The 18,538-nt window shown below is 49.6% G+C and overlaps 1 protein-coding gene across 2 annotated transcripts in view; it reads left to right on the top strand.

The window, feature by feature from the left end:
* LOC144734850 (nuclear receptor subfamily 2 group F member 1-B-like) overlaps positions 1–13,634 on the top strand; it is a 33,492-nt gene extending 19,858 nt beyond the window's left edge. For both annotated transcript variants that reach the window (XM_078617265.1, XM_078617266.1), the window contains exons 2-4: positions 3,327–3,631; positions 5,461–5,719; positions 9,539–13,634. In XM_078617265.1, coding sequence (XP_078473391.1) covers positions 3,327–3,631; positions 5,461–5,719; positions 9,539–9,813 — 839 coding nt within the window. In that variant the 3' untranslated portion in view covers positions 9,814–13,634. The remainder of the gene's footprint in view (positions 1–3,326; positions 3,632–5,460; positions 5,720–9,538) is intronic.
* Positions 13,635–18,538: the final 4,904 nt, after the last annotated feature.

The following is an 18,538-nucleotide window of genomic DNA, read 5'->3' as shown; positions in this document are numbered from 1 at the left end:
TAAAGTCACGTAGGTAAAAAAATTAATAAAAAGTAAAATAAAAAATAAACATAAAATAAAAATCACGACGTTTCGGAGGCAACACAAGCTTCCGTCTTCAGGTGGAACAGTCACAGCACGATTGCTGTATCAGCGATGATTTTTTTTATTTTACTTTTTATTAATTTTAATTTTTTACCTACGTGACTTTACCGGAAAAAACCTAAGAATATGAATCCTTGCAGTCACGAAAGCTTCAAATTTAGAAGTCATGGTTTAAGTTTTTTTTTAGTTCAACAAAAAAATTTACCTGGAAATCGTCCAGTCGGGATTACGCGGAGCGAGGATCAAACGTAATCGCAATGCCCGTCAATTACTACTGCCAAACCATTTTGCCAAAGGATACATTGAATGGAAACTAGTGATTGATTTACAGCTAGAATTATAGAGTTTGTTTCAGTGAAAGTTGTTTTCTTGTCAGGAAATAAAACATTGAAGAAATATGTTACGGTAATCACGAAATCATGACAATTTGCGACACGGTCAATGTGAAGGAAGACCAATGATCTTATTTCGCACGAGATATGGTCGCGTCGCCATATCGTGACAAACCCTGCAAAGCCAATTAATAAATGTTGTGGTTTCACGCTTCAACACACCGGTGGGCTAAAGCAGTGAACTATTTGTCTTTTGTCAACGTGACACTTTTTTGCTGATTGGCCGTGTCGGGTGGTGGAGGGTTACGACACATTTATAAATAACGCGATCTGACCCAAAAACGTTGATTATGAATAATTTTGGTCGCGAAAGCCTACGTGTTAAACTAATCAAAACTGCTCATCAACATTTGTAAAAGGTTTCCTTCCACTCATTGATGGACACCTTGATACACAGAGGCACGACACAGCTTGTGAGTGAACACTCCTCACGTTCTTCCAAAACGTCGTGCGACTTCCCGTTCTTAAAACAAAGCCACTCTGTTGCGCGTGGTTTGTTGTTGTTGCAAACATAGTTGCTCGTTAGCGAGCTATTAAAAAGCTGAATTATGAGACGGCTGGGAGACCAGACCCATCCCTCTCCCACCAGCCCATCCGGGGCTCCCCTCTCTCGCCTCGGCGACCCGGGTACAACCAAAGCCGGCTTGGGCCCCCCCCCCCCCCTGGGTAAACGGGAAGGTTCCATGCTTGGGGGGTTGGGGGGGGGGGCCTGTGACCAAACTGATTGTACCGTCGTATAATGTTATTCGTTTGTGGCGCAACAGAACGCAATGCAATTTAAGCTGAGTGTACGACGGTGCATGATCGCTAAAGTGCAACAACACGAAGCTGAATTCGATTTAAAGCTTTCGTGACTGCAGGGATTCATCTTCTTGGTTCTTTCGGTAAAGTCACGTAGAATGGAAATGATAAAATAATAAAAATAAAACGTAATAAAATAATTCTCACGACGTTTCGGCCACAACGCAAGCAGCCGTCCTCAGGTGAAGAAGTCTTCCCGACAGACCTGTTCTCCACCAGAGGGCGGTTACTTGCGTTGTGGCCGAAACGTCGTGAGAATTATTTTATTACGTTTTATTTTTATTATTTTATTATTTCCATTCTACGTGACTTTACCGACAGAACCAAGAACACGAAGCTGAATTTTGAAAAAATACGGCAACGGGAAGATAACAGTCGATAAATAAAATCGATCAACGCAACGCACGCCTAGATTAAGTTACTGAGAAGGAACACAGCACTGATAGTACAATGAACGGGGTAATTTGACAATGTGTGTCGGTCCACTGGTTGCCACGTTCGCCTTATAAATGCGTGCACATATTAAGTTATAGATGTTGAACTGTGTACGAGGTCGTTATGTATTCATACCCGTCAACCCCTTATCAGTGCGTATCTTATTACGGACCAATTCAGACCTTTATTGGTCAACCCGTGCCCGTTAGAAATCTCAACGTTCATCCTACAAAGTCCCACCACAAGGGAGAAACACAAACAAATAGGAAAAAAATTGCACGTATTGAAAACGGCTGTACGCCGTATGGACCTGAAAACTCAATTTCCCTGTAAAAGAAAACGGGTACATTGTATGGGTTGACAGCTATATAAATGCGAGCATGTTTGAAGTTATAGATGTTAAACTGTGTACGTGGTCGTTATATATTTGCCGTCATTGGACACCTGGGATATTCTGGCTTGCAAACTCGACATTCAATCTTTTACCGCAATTAGTGAAGCCATTTACATGAAAATGCCCCCCCCCCCCCCGTTTCACATTTTGGCACAGCCAAAACCCAGACTTTTTTTAGCCGGCCATGTTTCTCAGTCTATATCCATATATTTAAACTGCAGCTTTACCGACACGTAATAAAGTTCAACCACAGATCTCGTCTTCTTGGTTCTTTCGGTAAAGTCACGTAGAATGGAAATATCAAAATAATAAAAATAAAACATAATAAAATAATTCTCACGACGTTTCGGCCACAACGCAAGCAGCCGTCCTCAGGTGAAGAACAGGTCTGTCGAGAAGATCTCGGTAAAAAATTCCTGCCACCAGGACTCAGGTGCCTATTTCTGGACTGTCCCGGTCAAACCCAGACTTGTGGCCCATACATTTGTCACGATGAGTGACTCTGTCTGTGGTTCAGTAATACCCCGATTGACATCTCCCTCCCCCAATTCATGTCTTTTTGCAAACACGTCGCCACTTAATTGAGGCGTCGCCTCAAAGCCCCAACGCTTGACATCATCGACGGCGTTGTCTGCTCAACTCTCGTTATCCATCGCCTCTCAGCCTTCGTCCCCAACCACCGCCTAGCAGAGGTCGCAACCGGGTACCCGATACCCGTACCCTACCCGGCTACCCGGCTACCCGTACCCGGCCGGGTACGGGTACCCGTTTGCGACCCTGGTGCGGCCGGGTACGGGTACGGGTAAGGAATCAAAACCCGTTTGCGACCTCTGCCGCCTAGCCGGCAAATCGCTTCGGTGTCTACGTCGTTTCGACGTTCGTCGTCGCGCCTTTCACGAACGCATCCCCGACGTGAATCAGGGTAACTACTGTACACCGGGGTAACTACTGCACACCGGTGTTCCTCGCCGCAAGGCCCGCGGGCCACTGGCGGCCTTCACTGCGGTCCCCTGACGTGCAGCCCCCGACAATACGCGAACGTGAAAACAACCCCCCCACCCCCCCATCATCGTGGCTGTCAAACCTCAATGCTTTCAAACGGCGTGGCGGCCATCACGCTGACGATGTCCTCTGAGTGAAGGACACTGCCCTTGCACGCATTTCCACCTCTGACCACCCCTCTCTTCCCACCCCCCCCCCCAAAAAATCTCCCAACGCAGCGGTGCAACGTGGACGCATGCCTTCGTCGATGCAGCACCCGGCGGCTCCGGGCGGCGCGTACGCGCTGCAGCCCAACGGCGGGGACCCCCTGCTGAACGGCGGCGGGGGCCACGCCGCCTCTTACCTGTCGGGCTACGTGTCGCTGCTGCTGCGCGCCGAGCCCTACCCCACGTCGCGCTACGGCAGCCAGTGCATGCAGCCCAACAACCTGATGGGCATCGAGAACATCTGCGAGCTCGCCGCACGACTCCTCTTCAGCGCTGTCGAGTGGGCCCGGAACATTCCCTTCTTCCCGGAACTACAGGTCAGCGGGGGGGGGCGGGGGGGGCTTCGATATCGCCACCGTGGGGGCGAGACGTTAACTATACTCTTAGTTCATCATCATGGGATCTCCTTTGCCAGTACCAAAATATACTGATAGGGGTTTTCCCCTTTTTTCTGGCAACAAAACTGATACTTTTTGCAAGGAATCATGCTTACATTAACCACAATACTTGCAGTCAAATGCAAACAAAAAACAATACTCTGATAATTTATGCATTGTCTTGGACAATGCTGCCCACCCCGAGCTCTCATTACTCTGGTAGTGCGTTGTCTTTGAACTGTGTGCCTTTTGGCGTCATCTGGTCGAACACCATATGAGACTAGGCTCCAAAGAAAGCTGTCTCTGGTGTGGACCAATCAGTTTCAAGGACAATGCATAAATTATCAGAGTATTGTTTTTTGTTTGCATTTGACTGCAAGTATTATGGTTAATGTAAGCATGATTCCTTGCAAAAGGTGTCAGTTTTGTTGCCAGAAAAAAAGGGGAAAAACCCTATTAGTATACTCTTAGTTCTTTCGGTAAAGTCACGTAGGTAAAAATTTAAATTAAAATTAATAAAAAATAATAAAATAATAATATATTTTTTATCATTTTTTTTTCATTATGAATCCTTGCAGTCACGAAAACTTCAAATCTAGAGATGTTAACTGCCTTGCCCTGGTGTACAGGAGGTCGTGGCTTCGATCCCGACCCGCCCGACGCATCCTGTATATTTGGAGTTTGCGTGTTTCTCTTGTCTCGCCGTGCTCGCGTGGGTTTTTCTTCAAGTTCTCCGGTTTTCCCTCCACGTTTAGAGACATGCGTTTAAAGTAATCAGCTGCTGCTGGACATTTCGACGTGATGAGCCACTCTGTTGAGCTATCATTTGTGGCCAGGTCACTTCTGAAAAAGAGCTACATAGCTCAGTGGGCCCTTACCTGGTACAAATAAAAAATAGTTCATATTCTTTGAGTCTTTCGGTAAAGCCACGTAGATAGAAAAATTTATAATAAAATTATCACGACGTTTCAATCGCAACACAAGCAATCGTCATCAGGTGACAAAAATATAGCAAGAGAGCTGCCTCGAAACATCGTGATAATTTATTTATTTTTCTACGTTGCTTTACCGAAAGACCCAAAGAATATGAATTCCTGCAGTCACGAAAGCTTTAAGTCAAAATTTAAATAGTTTATAGTTTAGTTTAGAGTTTGTGCGGATGGGGTCGCCCCCGACGGAGTTTTCGGGAGGTTGTTCACAGGGGTCTCCGCATCAATTGCCAGGGGGGAGGGGTCATCCAGCCTCTCCACAAAGTGCCTCGATACCGCATTGAATTCTCCAGATTGTAACGGCGTACCTAGATAACTCATGGTCTCCAGGGCAGTGGTTCCCGACCTTTCTGCACCCGCGGGCCACTGTCAACCCCCAACAATTGTTAGCGGATGACCACGCACCTGTAACATCTTTCATTCAGAATCAAAACGACTCTGCACCAGGCGCAAAAATGATGCTTTTTCACGAATATTATCGACGAACCCAAATAGCTGTGCGATGGGCAGTAACAAAAATTACGGTAATCTTTGAACAACATTCGTATCTGCCGCGTTTCCACGGAGCACTTCCCACAGGCCTTACGTGACCCCCAACGGCCCACCGTGCCACAGGTTGAGAATCAGAGTTCTCCATCAAGCTGGGAACCAGTTCTATAGACTCCAAATCAATTAGATGGTGTCCAGGTCATCTGCGTCCCTGACACCCGCTCCCCACTTCGCCTGGCCCTGACCCCACTGCCCCCCCCCTCTCCCCCCGCGCGTGACCCCGGCCGTCAGGTGGGGGACCAGGTGGCGCTGCTGCGGCTCGTGTGGAGCGAGCTGTTCGTGCTGAACGCGGCGCAGTGCGCCATGCCGCTACACGTGGCGCCGCTGCTCGCCGCCGCTGGGCTCCACGCGTCGCCCATGTCCGCCGAGCGTGTGGTGGCCTTCATGGACCACATCCGCATCTTCCAGGAACAGGTGGAGAAGCTCAAGGCGCTTCACGTCGACTCGGCCGAGTACAGCTGCCTCAAGGCCATCGTGCTCTTCACGTCCGGTGAGGTCGCGCCGGGGGGGGCTGCTCGATACTCCTCTTCTTGGTTCTTTCGGTGAAGTCACGTAGAAGGGAAATAATAAAAATAAAACATAATAAAATACAATTCTCACGACGTTTCGGCCACAACGCAAGCAGCCGTCCTCAGGTGGAGAACAGGTCTGTCGGAAAGACAGCGTCTGAATGAGCACCAACAAGCTTGGCTGGCTGGGGAGGGGCTGGTCACCCCGTGGTGCCCTTATAAAACTCAACGTTTCACCTACTCACGCCGGCTTGTGCCCACCCTCACAGTCGGCCATATTAGCGGAATACACCACGCCGCCGTTGACCCTGGCCATTGACCGAGCAACCCAACGTTCCTACCAGCTCCCTCCGCAGGAATGTGTTACAGTGGTTAGGCCGCAGGGGGACATGCTGTGGAGTTGGTGGTGGGTGGGGTGGGGGGGGGGCAAAGAGCAGGTGGGAAACACAAAGGGATGGATTGAAGGGCACGTGGTTCGTAAGGACGTCACCCGGACCGGGTCCCCATTCGGCTCCGGCCCGGGGTCAAGCACCGGCCCGGGGGTCAGGCACCGATACAGCAGAGTGGTCACTGACACCGTGCGGTCGGCACAGGGCCCAAGGAGCACAAGGAGTGAAATGAGCGACCCACCTCGCCCTGTCCACCCTCCCCGTGTCTTCGTTGGGGCAGCGATTGTGCCACCGCTCCGGCCCGAGGGATGGATGTGTTTGTGTGTGGCTGTGCGCACGCGTGGGAGTTTGTTTATTTCTAGATTTGAAGCTTTCGTGACTGCAAGGATTCATACTCTTAGGTTTTTTCGGTAAAGTCATGTAGGTAAAAAATAAATAAATAATCAAATACATATTAAACATAATAGAAATAAAAAAAAATCCATTATTATTTATATTATTTTTAGGAGTTTTTTTATTTTTTATTTAGTTTGTTTATTGTACAGGTCCTACTTAATAGGCGCTCGCTGACAGCACTTGTCTCGACGGTCTATAAGATTATATATTTCTGTGGTGCTTTGGCTTTGTTTATGTCTCTGCGTGGGGAGTGGTTGCCGCAATGGTGAGCACACTCAGCTGTGAACTCGGTGACGAGTGATGTCTGTTTCAGTCTTAGGCCTAAATGAGTACCTGTTGTGGTGCTTCAGCACAGGGGAGACAAAGGCGGCCGGGTGTAGTGCTGACTACCCACCACATGTACTGTGTCAGCCTTCGTAGGTGCTCGCTAACAACACTTGTCCCTGTGGTGGTGGTGGTGATGGTGGTGTGAGTGTATTTGTGGTGATGGTGGTGTGAATGTATTGGTGTTGGTGTTGGTGTGAGTGTATTGGTGGTGGTGGTGTGAGTGTATTTGTGGTGGTGGTGTGAGTGTATTTGTGGTGGTGGTGGTGTGAGTGTATTGGTGGTGGTGATGTGAGTGTATTTGTGGTGGTGGTGTGAGTGTATTTGTGGTGGTGTTGGTGTGAGTGTATTGGTGGTGGTGTGAGTGTATTGGTGGTGGTGTTGGTGTGAGTGTATTGGTGGTGGTGGTGGTGTGAGTGTATTGGTGGTGTTGGTGGTGGTGTGAGTGTATTGGTGGTGTTGGTGTTGGTGTGAGTGTATTTGTGGTGGTGGTGGTGTGAGTGTATTTGTGGTGGTGGTGGTGTGAGTGTATTTGTGGTGGTGGTGGTGTGAGTGTATTGGTGGTGGTGGTGTTAGTGTATTTGTGGTGGTGGTGGTGGTGTGAGTGTATTTGTGGTGGTGGTGTTAGTGTATTTGTGGTGGTGGTGTTGGTGTGAGTGTATTTGTGGTGGTGGTGTGAGTGTATTGGTGGTGGTGTTGATGTGAGTGTATTTGTGGTGGTGGTGGTGGTGTGAGTGTATTGGTGGTGGTGTTGATGTGAGTGTATTTGTGGTGGTGGTGGTGTGAGTTTACGCGCGGCGTGAGCCAAGTGCTGACGTGCTTGTGGGTTGGGAGTGGTGCGGACAGGCAGTCGGATGAATGAACACATGAACACACAACTAGTGTGGGCGGTCGCTTAAACGATCGATGGATCGGGGCTGTGGAACAGCGACGACTAAACGGCGGTGGTGGTTGTGTTGGGGGGGGGAGATTCTATTGACCGGCTTGAACGTGCAAAGGGTGCTTTATTGTGTTTGTGTGCGAGAGAATGGATCCTCTGTGTGTGTGTGAGAGAGAAAGATGCATCTGCGTGCGTGTGTGCGTGGGACAGAGTGTGGGGGGGGCGGTGGTTAGTGCCCTGGGCCGCGTACCCCAGCGACACGCTCACGGCCAACACCAGTGGCGATTATCTGAACCGGTCATGGGCCTCGGCTAGGTCGACTCAGCCTCAAAATGAGTAGCTGGTGCTGGCCACCCACCCCCCTCGTGCGCCGTGCCGGCCTTCATAGGTGCACGCTAACAGCACTTGCCCCAACAGCCTGTTAAGGCTATACGGGGGATCTTTGTCTTTGGCTGTGGAAGACAGTGCATGTGTGTGAGAGAGAGAACGTGAGAGAGAGAGAGAGAGACTGCACGTGTGTTTGTGAGAGGCAGAATGCGTGTACGTATGTGAGGAGCGGTGGCGCAGCGGTTAGCGCACCGCGTTATACAGTAATTGAGTTTGATTCCAGGCAACGGCTACCACCAGTGGGCAAGCGATTTCAGAACTGGTCCCGGGCCATCTGTAGGTTGACTCAGCCTTAAAAATTTATCTTGTTCGACGTGTAAACATCAGCACTGGAGAGACAAAGGTGGCTACGCTGGAGAACCCGGTATTAATCACAACCAGAGGTCGCAAACGGGTTTTGATTGCTTACCCATACCCGTACCCGGCCGCACCAGGGTCGCAAACGGGTACCCGTACCCGGCCGTACCCGTACCCTACCCGTACCCGGCCAGGTACGGGTAGGGTACGGCTATCGGGTACCTGATTGCGACCTCTGGGATGAAGCCATGTTGCAGGCGCGGGTGGGTTGATTCTAGGAACTTGAATTGTGAGAAGAGACAAGACGTTGGAAAATGAGTGACAGTTACTCACCAGTGACTCACGGCCTACCCGTACCCGTGCCCGGCCGCACCAGGGTCGCAAACGGGTACCCGTACCCGGCCGGGTACGGGTAGCTGGGTATCGGGTAGGGTACGGGTATCGGGTACCCGGTTGCGACCTCTGATCACAACTCTGTCTGAGGCTATAGGTCTCTAAGTTGGTCTGTGGGTCTCTAGGTCTCGGCGTAGTCTATCGGCCTCCGCGCAAGTCTCTGTGTGTCTGGCGTCTGGGTAAAAATCGATGGTGACCAGCTCACGCGTTGCTCCCTGCTGCGCGTGGAGCTGAGGTCACTTGAGGGGATGTCGGCGGGAGCTCTCCAATGTCTCCTTCCGCGGGCCGTTCTCCGTGTGTCTTTAAACCCGCCACCACCCGACACAGACAATTAGTAAGGTGATACATTTACACGCTCTAACCCCCCCAAAAAACGCTGTCAAATGAATGACATGGGCCGCGAAAGCCTACGTGTTAGAACAGTTACGATTAAATCTCTATATTCTTAGTTTTTTTTCGGTAAAGTCACGTAGGTAAAAAATTAAAATTCATCAAAGTAAAATAAAAATACATTTTTTCTTTATTTTACTTTTATTAATTAAAATTAAAATTCATAAAAGTAAAATTAAAATAAATTTTAATTTTACTTTTATTCATTTTCATTTAAATTTTTTACCTACGTGACTTTACCGAAAACAAACCTAAGAATATGAATCCTCGCAGTCACGAAAGCTTCAAATCTAGACTCAAATCTCTCTCTGTCTGTCCGTCACCTCCCCCCCCCGCCCCGTCAGACGCGTGCGGCCTCTCGGACCCAGCGCACGTCGAGTCTCTGCAGGAGAAGTCTCAGTGCGCGCTCGAGGAGTACGTGCGCACGCAGTACCCCAGCCAGCCCACGCGCTTCGGCAAGCTGCTGCTGCGCCTGCCCTCGCTGCGCACCGTCTCCTCCGCAGTCATCGAGCAGCTCTTCTTCGTGCGGCTCGTCGGCAAGACGCCCATCGAGACGCTCATTCGCGACATGCTGCTGTCGGGAAGCAGCTTCAACTGGCCATACATGTCCATACAGTGACGGTGACGGTGGTCGCGGTGACGCGGTGACGCGGATTTCATTTCCCCCACCCGCCCGGAGCGAGAAGTACGATGGATTTGGAGTTGCCGGGTGCGGGGAATGCTTGCCGGGTCGCTGCGTCGATCGGAGCAGTTGTCGCGTCCTTGGAGTAGCCGCGGCCACCGCGGTGAGAGAAGGATGCGGTGCTTGCCCTGGAGCGGGAGTCGGGTTGCAAAGCCGGATGGACGCCGGCTGACATGAATCCCTGGCACTGGGCGAGATGAGCGGAGGAGGATGCAAAGTGCGGTGGTGGTGGTGGTGATTCATAGGGAGTGGTGTACGATGTACGGTGATGATGATGATGGTGGTGGTGACGGTCGGGGAGTGATGTGTTGAGTTGGTTGTGGCCATTGTTGCCATGATTAGTAGCTACAGTAGCTGTAGCAATATGCACTTTCCATCATCATCATCATCAGCAGCAGCATTGCCATAATAATAATTATGAACATCATAATTCTATTCATAATCATCATCAAATCATAATCTCTGTATCTAACCACTACATCGTGATCATATGGTCATCAGCAGGACCAACGGCATTACATCATCATTTATTTATCAGCAGCAGTAACACCGATGTCATCATGAACATCAGCCGTGGGCAATCCACTGCTGGATAAAGGTTTCCCCAAGTCGCCGCCATGTCTCGCGGTCCTGCGGTGTAACGATCAACGGATCGATTCACTCTCCGCATTTCCTCGGCGTGCATTCTCTCGCATGTGATGCCCCATGACCACCACCACCACCATCACCACCATCGTCACCACTGAGCAAAGCACGCCCGTCAGCTTCACAGCGGACGCTAAAATGACTCTGTGGCGTAGCTGCAGAAGAGCGGGGGCGGTGTGTGCCCACGACCCCAGAGTGTACATTTTAAACGACGCGATTCTCGGTCGATGGCATGAACATCGTGAAGCAACCACCACCGCCGCTGCCGCTGTGCGCTGCCACTCCAAGCGTCCACGTTGACTCGTCCGCAAAGACGAGAGGCGAGCGACCCGTAAACAGAACTTCTCGCGAGTGAACATTCAAAGTGATGTCGTGATCGCACGCAAGCCGAGGACACTGACAATGTACGTACGCATGGCAATGAACTCGCAGTCACGAAGCACCATGGAAGTCGGTCTCTCCAGAGCTGCCTGCCTGCTGCACGCGTGTGGGCGGGCGGCCGGGTGCGGATCGTGTCGCCCTGCGGAAATATTACGTGAACGGGGCGAACGCTGAAAGACAACGGGCACACAAATGAAACGTGCGCACACAACACAGAGACGGTGATTAACATTATGCGTGTGTGTGCATATAACCTTGAAGGGGGAGGGAAATTGTTAGAACTTTTTAAAATTGTACGTCGCCGCGCGTGTGAGCGTTATTATTTGTGTCTGCCGAGATTTCTCATTTTCGCGTGGAAGGACGAGGCAGGGTGGCTCGTGATTAAGACGTTCATTTTAAAATCATCGCAGGTCTTTGTTTTTACCTACTGCAGCGGCTCGCCACGCGATTGTGCCGTGAAGCTGTCCGATGTGGCGTTCGAGTTGTAGCGCTTCTTGCTTGGCGCCACGCCCGACGTTTCCTTCCACATGGCCGGAGGCTTCTTCAGGAGCGGAAGATCTAAATCTCCCGGCGCGTGGCGCGGAACGTTGGACATCGTGCCGAACAACACGCGGTACAGCCCGAAAAAACGCAGCGGATGGAAGCATTTGCGGTTTTTGTTTTGTCTTTACTGTCGTTGAGATGAAACGAAGGTTTCAACATTTCAGATGACCGGCCTTTGTCAGGGAAGAGGCAAAAATCGCTCAAAATGGCTGAGATCGTCCTTGACTCGCAGTGATGAGGAAACAACGCAAAAAAACGAAGAGGTCTTCACTGCCAGTGCTGCTGACGCTGCCACACTGCGCCATCGCTTCCTTCCTTCTGCCAGAACCAACAGTTGCTGCAAAGTAGACATCCGACCTCCGAGATTTGTTTCATACGACCTAACCACCACCACCACCACCACCTCCACGTGACTTTAGGTCTTCAACTCGGATCGCCGGTCCCTGGCTGCCACTCCACCTGTCTGGGTGACCTGCCCTCCACCACCCTGCACCACGTGTTCCCCACCCATCAACGAACACCTCCTGGTGACATCTGCAGCACTCTCCTGCCACCGCTCTGTTTTACGAACCTCCAAGTCGCTTACCCAATGAAATGCCCAGCTTCCTCCGAACGCACCCTGTACTCCTCAAAGGCTAGGATATTTTGTTAGAGCCACTTTGTTAAAGTCCAGCTGTTAATGGCGCTGTTTATTATGCTTGTTATGAATTGACCAGCAATCCGTTACGTATGTTCGCAGATGTATACTTTATCTATTAACGTGGGGAGCGGCGGTGTAGCGGTTAGCACGCTGGTGATCCGAGTTCGATTCCCGCTCATGGCCAACATCGGTGGCGATTATCTGAACTGGTCCTGGGCCTCCCCTAGGTCGACTCAGAGTCAAATTAGTATCTGGTGTGGTGTGTGTGTGTAAGCATCACCACGAAGGAGACAAAGGCTGCCTGCCGGGCGTGGTGCTGGCCACCCACCCCCTCGTGTGCCCTACCAGCCTTCATAGGTTCTAGATTTGAAGCTTTCGTGACTGCAAGGATTCATATTCTTAGTTTTTTTCGGTAAAGTCACGTAGGTGACTTGATACAGCTATCGTGCTGTGACTGTTCCACCTGAAGACGGAGGCTTGTGTTGCCTCCGAAACGTCGTGATTTTTATTTTATTTTACTTTTATTAATTTTAATTTTTTACCTACGTGACTTTACCGAAAAAACCTAAGAATATATAGCCTTCGTAGGTGTTCGCTAGCGGCACTTTCCCCAAAAGTCTGTTCAGGCTACACGGGGGATCTTTGTATATCTCCTACTGTGGATATGCATAACCGTGCGTTTAGAGCGTTTGGCTGCTATGAATGTCCACGTGATGATAAGCCACTTCGTTGAGCTATCATTTGTGGCCAGCTCGCTTCTGACAAAGAGCTATGCAGCTCGATGGGGGCGGGGGGGGCCTTACCTGGTCAAATAAAAATAGAACTCGCAGTTTAGTTTGGCGCTGCGAGCCGTGTGTGTGTGTGGTGTACCCACTGCTTAGCATCGCCTCTCCTATCTCACACTCGGTTTCCCTCTCCTCCCCCTCCTCCTCCCACTGCTGCTCTATCCTCTGTGCTCTTCTCGCTCCCTGCTCACGTGCGGAAGGATGCTTGCTCTGAATTAAATATGAGTTTCAATCTGCTGCTGCTGCTGCTGACACAAGCAACATTGCCTGCCCTCGTGCGGTCTCAACCACTTACGTGAACAGATAAAGGAGCAGCCCTGCAACTGCCCACCACTTGCTGTGCAAAAGGGCCTCGACTCGAGGCAGCTCTAGAGACGCCCCCTCTGCAATGTAATTGGTCTACTCTTCCACATTGGCCAGACATCTTGGAAAACGTTGGAGTACCCACACTTTACCCCATCATACGCAGCCTGGGTAGACAGAGGTGGGGACGGGATATTGTTGTTTCAACTGCCGCGCCATGAGGTCGAATCCAACCTCTGGATTGCAAAGCCCAGTTGGTTCGCCATGACACCAACCACTGTTGTTAGCACTGTGAAAAATCCTGACAGCTTAACACTGCCTATGTTACTCTGTGTCAGTGGTGGGTAGTGGGAGGGGAGGGGGGGGTTCATCTTCTTGGTTCTTTCGGTAAAGTCACGTAGAAGGGTAGTAATACAATTATAAAAATAAAACATAATAAAATAAAAAAATAAAAATAAAAATTTCATCATGGTTTTTTTTTTACTTCCCTTCTACGTGACTTTACCGAAAGAACCAAGAAGATGAATCCCTGCAGTCACGAAAGCTTTAAATCGGGAGAGGGGGTGTTAACCATACTTCACCACACTGGTCTTTGCGGGTTGGTGAAAGGGGAGGCCCAGAACGCCACTGACGTTTATCTGTTGCCGAGCATTGAACTTGAACGCAGGCCACCGCGTGTTGATAGAGCAGTGCGCTAACCGCTGCGCCACCGCTCACTGCATCCTGTACATAGCCGTGCACATGAAAACAAGCACGCGCATACATACACACGGACAAACATACACTTTCACGCACACGCAATATATATTCTGTACGTACGTACGCAACAAATGCACAAAGACAAAGATACGCATGCGTGCACACAGACGTATATACACACATACACACACATCGTGTACGCGCACATGCACGTAGAAGCAGACGTACATAACCACACGTACACAGAAAACATCGCCGTTTCAGAAGCACACAGACTGCAGGAGGAGCAAGAGCTGTTAGCGAGCACCTATTACGGTCGGCATGACACACACGTTTCATGCGAAGGGGTACCATGATGAACACCAGCAATAACACATGCCTGACCGCCTTTGTCTTCCTAGCGCTGACGTTTTTGATGTCAATTTTAGGCGGGATCGACCACGTGGAATGCACAAGACAGATTCAGATAGCATTTGCCCCAGAAATGTATGTCGGCCATGGTTATAGAATAATAATACAGTACAGCACGTGTTGATACGTTGAGACTGCTGGTGATGCAAGTGCTTCTTGCCAGCATCTGTTAAATTTCAGCACAGTTCACGAGGAGGTGATTAATCGGAACTCATTTTCAAAAGGGTTTTGATTGGGATGATAATTCATGTACAGCCCTTTGCCAATCCACTGCTGGTTGGATGAACCCCACACCCCCCCTCCACCCACCCAACTCACAACGTTTCAGTTGTTTACCTATTTTTTTTGACCATACTTCACCACGCTGGTCAGTGCGGATTGTTGAAGTGTGGGGAGGGCCAGGAGCTGTTTGGGTATCACTCGCCGCTGATGTTAGCCGTGACCGGGAGTCGAACTCGGCTCGCAGGGTTCATTTGCACGGCACGCAAACCACTGCCCCACCGCTCCACCTTTGGTGATAATTAACACTGTGATATTATTTAAAGTAAATTATTATACTAGCGTTATTCACGTGAATTATGCGCACGCGACATCCCCCATTATGAAGCGTCGATTCATCGCCAGCCATGGTCTATCCACTGCTGGCTCGAGGCCTCCCCAAAGCCACCGCCGCCGTCTCTCAAGTTGCTCGTTTTCGACGATCCATCTCCTCCCCGTTGGCGGATTTCCTCTCGGATCGTAGGCGTCGTCCCATTCCTCGCCAGAAGCTTTTGGTTAATGCGCGTGCGTTGCAAGATCCGATTTGTGATTTAAATGGCACGCGCGTCAGACGAGCGGGGGGGGGTCATTTGTGAGGTCAGTTCCTCGGGATCTTCTCGACGTTTTCCAGAGAGTTGAAATGTGTCACCAGTGGAAAATCTCACGGATCGAACGTGGGGTGAGCCCCCTCCCTCACCCCCCGGCAATTGTCGGTGGACCGAGTAATTCGCCTCCCGTGCGGTGTGACGCCTGAATCCGATAGCGAGGTATTAAATCCCGGTCGACTCATCGTCACCATCACCACCACCACTCCGAATGGGGTCGATAAAAAGAGTACCACTTTGTGGGATGTCAACTCGAGGTTGTCCTATCCAAGCACTCGCCCTGCGAATGTGGAACTTCCACCACTGGATCAGAGTTGGTAATCGGAAGGTATTTGAGCAACGAGGCACAATCGTTACGTGATTATTATCGATTGTGTATCGGGACTGATAAATACACAACACCCACACAGCCTCGCAACATGATGACGTCTCGGACGTAACAAAAGTGAAACCGCCGCTCCACACACGAGAGGAACACTTACATGTGTAATATTTTGTAAAAGTTTTACTGAAGAATTGATTGAATACGATTCGTTATATATGTTGTACGTGCTTTTTAAAACATAGAAAAACTGGCAAGACTGTCTCATGTATGACTGTATCGTTATTATCATTGATATTAATACCGGTTCATGATAAGCGGTGTGCTGTGTTTGATCTGGAAATGTATGGGTTTCATTTTTGAGCCGGTGTTGATTTAAGATTTGCGTATTTGCTTATGTTAAATAATTACGTTGTAATTAACACGACACTATTTATACTCATAACGCGACGAATTTCACTATGCACCGAACATTTCACAAACTAATATTGTTTAACATCTGCACTCAAAACAAGCCAACACACAAACGCTATATCTGTGTGTGTAAGCGATGTGCTGAGTTCATCTTACAATGATTTACGTGTGAACATGTGTGTGTGTCAATGTGTCAGAAGTTTGTTGCGTGTATGTGTTTGTCTTTGTGTGTGTGTATGTGTGTTTGTTTTTGTGCGTGTGTATATGTAGTGCAGTGGAAATGGGGAGCGGTGGTGGAGCGGTTAGCGCGCTACGCTGCAAACCCGGCGACCCGAGTTCGATTCCCGCTCACGGCCAACACCGGTGACGATTATCCTTACCGGTGATGGGCCTCCCCTAGGTCGACTCAGCCTCAAATGAGTACTTGGTGCGCCGTGTAAACATCGCCACTGGGGAGACAAAGGCGGTGGGGCGTGGTGCTGGCCACCCACTCCCTCGTGTGCCGTGCCGGCCTTCATAGGTGCTGCTCGCTAACAGCACTTGCCCCAATAGTCTGTTACAGGCTATACGGGGGATCTTTGTCTTTGTGTGTGTATGTATGTGTGTATATGTGTTTGTACGTGCACTGCGAGCCCGGCGACCCAAGTTAAGATTCCCGCTCCCGGAAAACTTAACAGCGACGAATATCTGAACTGGTCCTGGGACTCCACTAGGTCCACTCAGCCTTAAGTTAAACCCCACGGAGGTAAAGGCAAACCGGGAGTGGAAATAGGCCACAACCATCCCTGCCTTCAACAATCTGTTAAAGGTTACACGGGGGACCTTTGTATCTGATCATATAGAGTACAGTATACACGCACAACTGCACATCATTGGCATACATCAGATGTACATTCACTACAAGAACAAAGATTCCCCGCATAGCTCTAACAGACGTTTTAGGGCAAGTGCTGGGTGGCCAATGCCACGAAGGGCCGCCTTTGTCTCCCCAGTGCTTCATCTTCTTGGTTCTTTCGGTAAAGTCACGTAGAAGGGAAGTAATAAAATAATAAAAAATAAAACATAATAATAATTATGTTTTATTTAAATAATACACATAAAACATTATAATAATTCTTTATTATGTTTTATTGAAATAATAAAAATAAAACATAATAATAATTCTTTATTATGTTTTATTTAAATAATAAAAATAAAACAATAATAATTCTTTATTATTTTTTTTTATTTTATTACTTCCCTTCTACGTGACTTTACCGAAAGAACCAAGAAGATGAATCCCTGCAGTCACGAAAGCTTTAAATCGAAACTCCCAAGTGCTGTTTACATACTGCAGCTGGGACTCATTTAAGGCTGCGTCGACCCAGACATCGCCACTGTTATTGGTCGTGAGCACGAATCAAAGTCGGCCCGCTGGGAGTCGTAGCGCAGTGCGCTAACCACTGCGCCACCGCTCCCCATGCACTCGCTGCACACCACTCATCACACGCAATACACACACACACGTGTGCCCATGCCGTGTGTATATGGTTTGTAGGAACACTAAACGTTAATTGTCAATAGGCGGATTAGTAAGGCAGAGGTCGATTGATGACCCAGCACTAATCGCTCCAGTCACTCGCACACTGGCGGTCAGTCGCCTCTGTATCGCTCTCTTATCGATACTAACCTGAAACCTGTCCCCCGTGAACTTCACCCATTGATTCCTCCACCCATATTGGTTGAGGGTGGGGTCTACCAAGACTGTTTCGTCTCAACCTTACAGGTGTTGTGTTCAACCACCACGCTGCAGGTCATAACACAATTACACACACACTCACCTACACACTCACCTACACACTCACCTACACACTCACCCACACACTGACCCACACACTCACTCACCTACACTCACCTACACACTCACCCACACACTCACCCACACACTCACTCACCTACACACTGACCTACACACTCACCCACATACTCACCCACTCATTCACCCACTCATTCACCCACACACTCACCCACTCACCTACAGTCACTCACACACTCACCCACACACTCACGTACACACTCACCCATTCACTAACCTACTCACCTACACACCCATTCACTCACCCACTCACTCACCTACACACTCACCCACTCACCTACACACTCACCCATTCACTCACCCACACACTCACTCACCCACACACTCACCCACTCACTCACACACTCACTCACCCACACACTCACTCACCCACACACTCACCCACTCACTCACCTACACACTCACCCATTCACTCACCCACACACTCACCCACTCACTCACCTACACACTCACCTACTCACCCATTCACTAACCCACACACTCACTCACCCACACACTCACTCACCCACATACTCACCCACTCACTCACCCACACACTCACTCACCCACACACTCACTCACCCACACACTCACTCATTCACTCACCCACTCACTCACCCACACACTCACTCACCCACACACTCACCCATTCACTCACCCACACACTTACCCACTCACTCACCCACACACTCACCCATTCACTCACCCACACACTCACTCACACACTCACTCACTCACCCACACACTCACCCACACACTCACCCACTCGCTCACCCACTCATCAACATTGCAGATCACAAATCGTCTCATTCTGGCTCCTTC

The sequence above is a fragment of the Lampetra planeri genome, chromosome 53 (assembly GCF_965212315.1).
Source record: "Lampetra planeri chromosome 53, kcLamPlan1.2.h2, whole genome shotgun sequence".
Lineage (NCBI taxonomy): Eukaryota > Metazoa > Chordata > Hyperoartia > Petromyzontiformes > Petromyzontidae > Lampetra > Lampetra planeri.
This window is presented reverse-complemented; position numbering and strand designations above follow the sequence as displayed.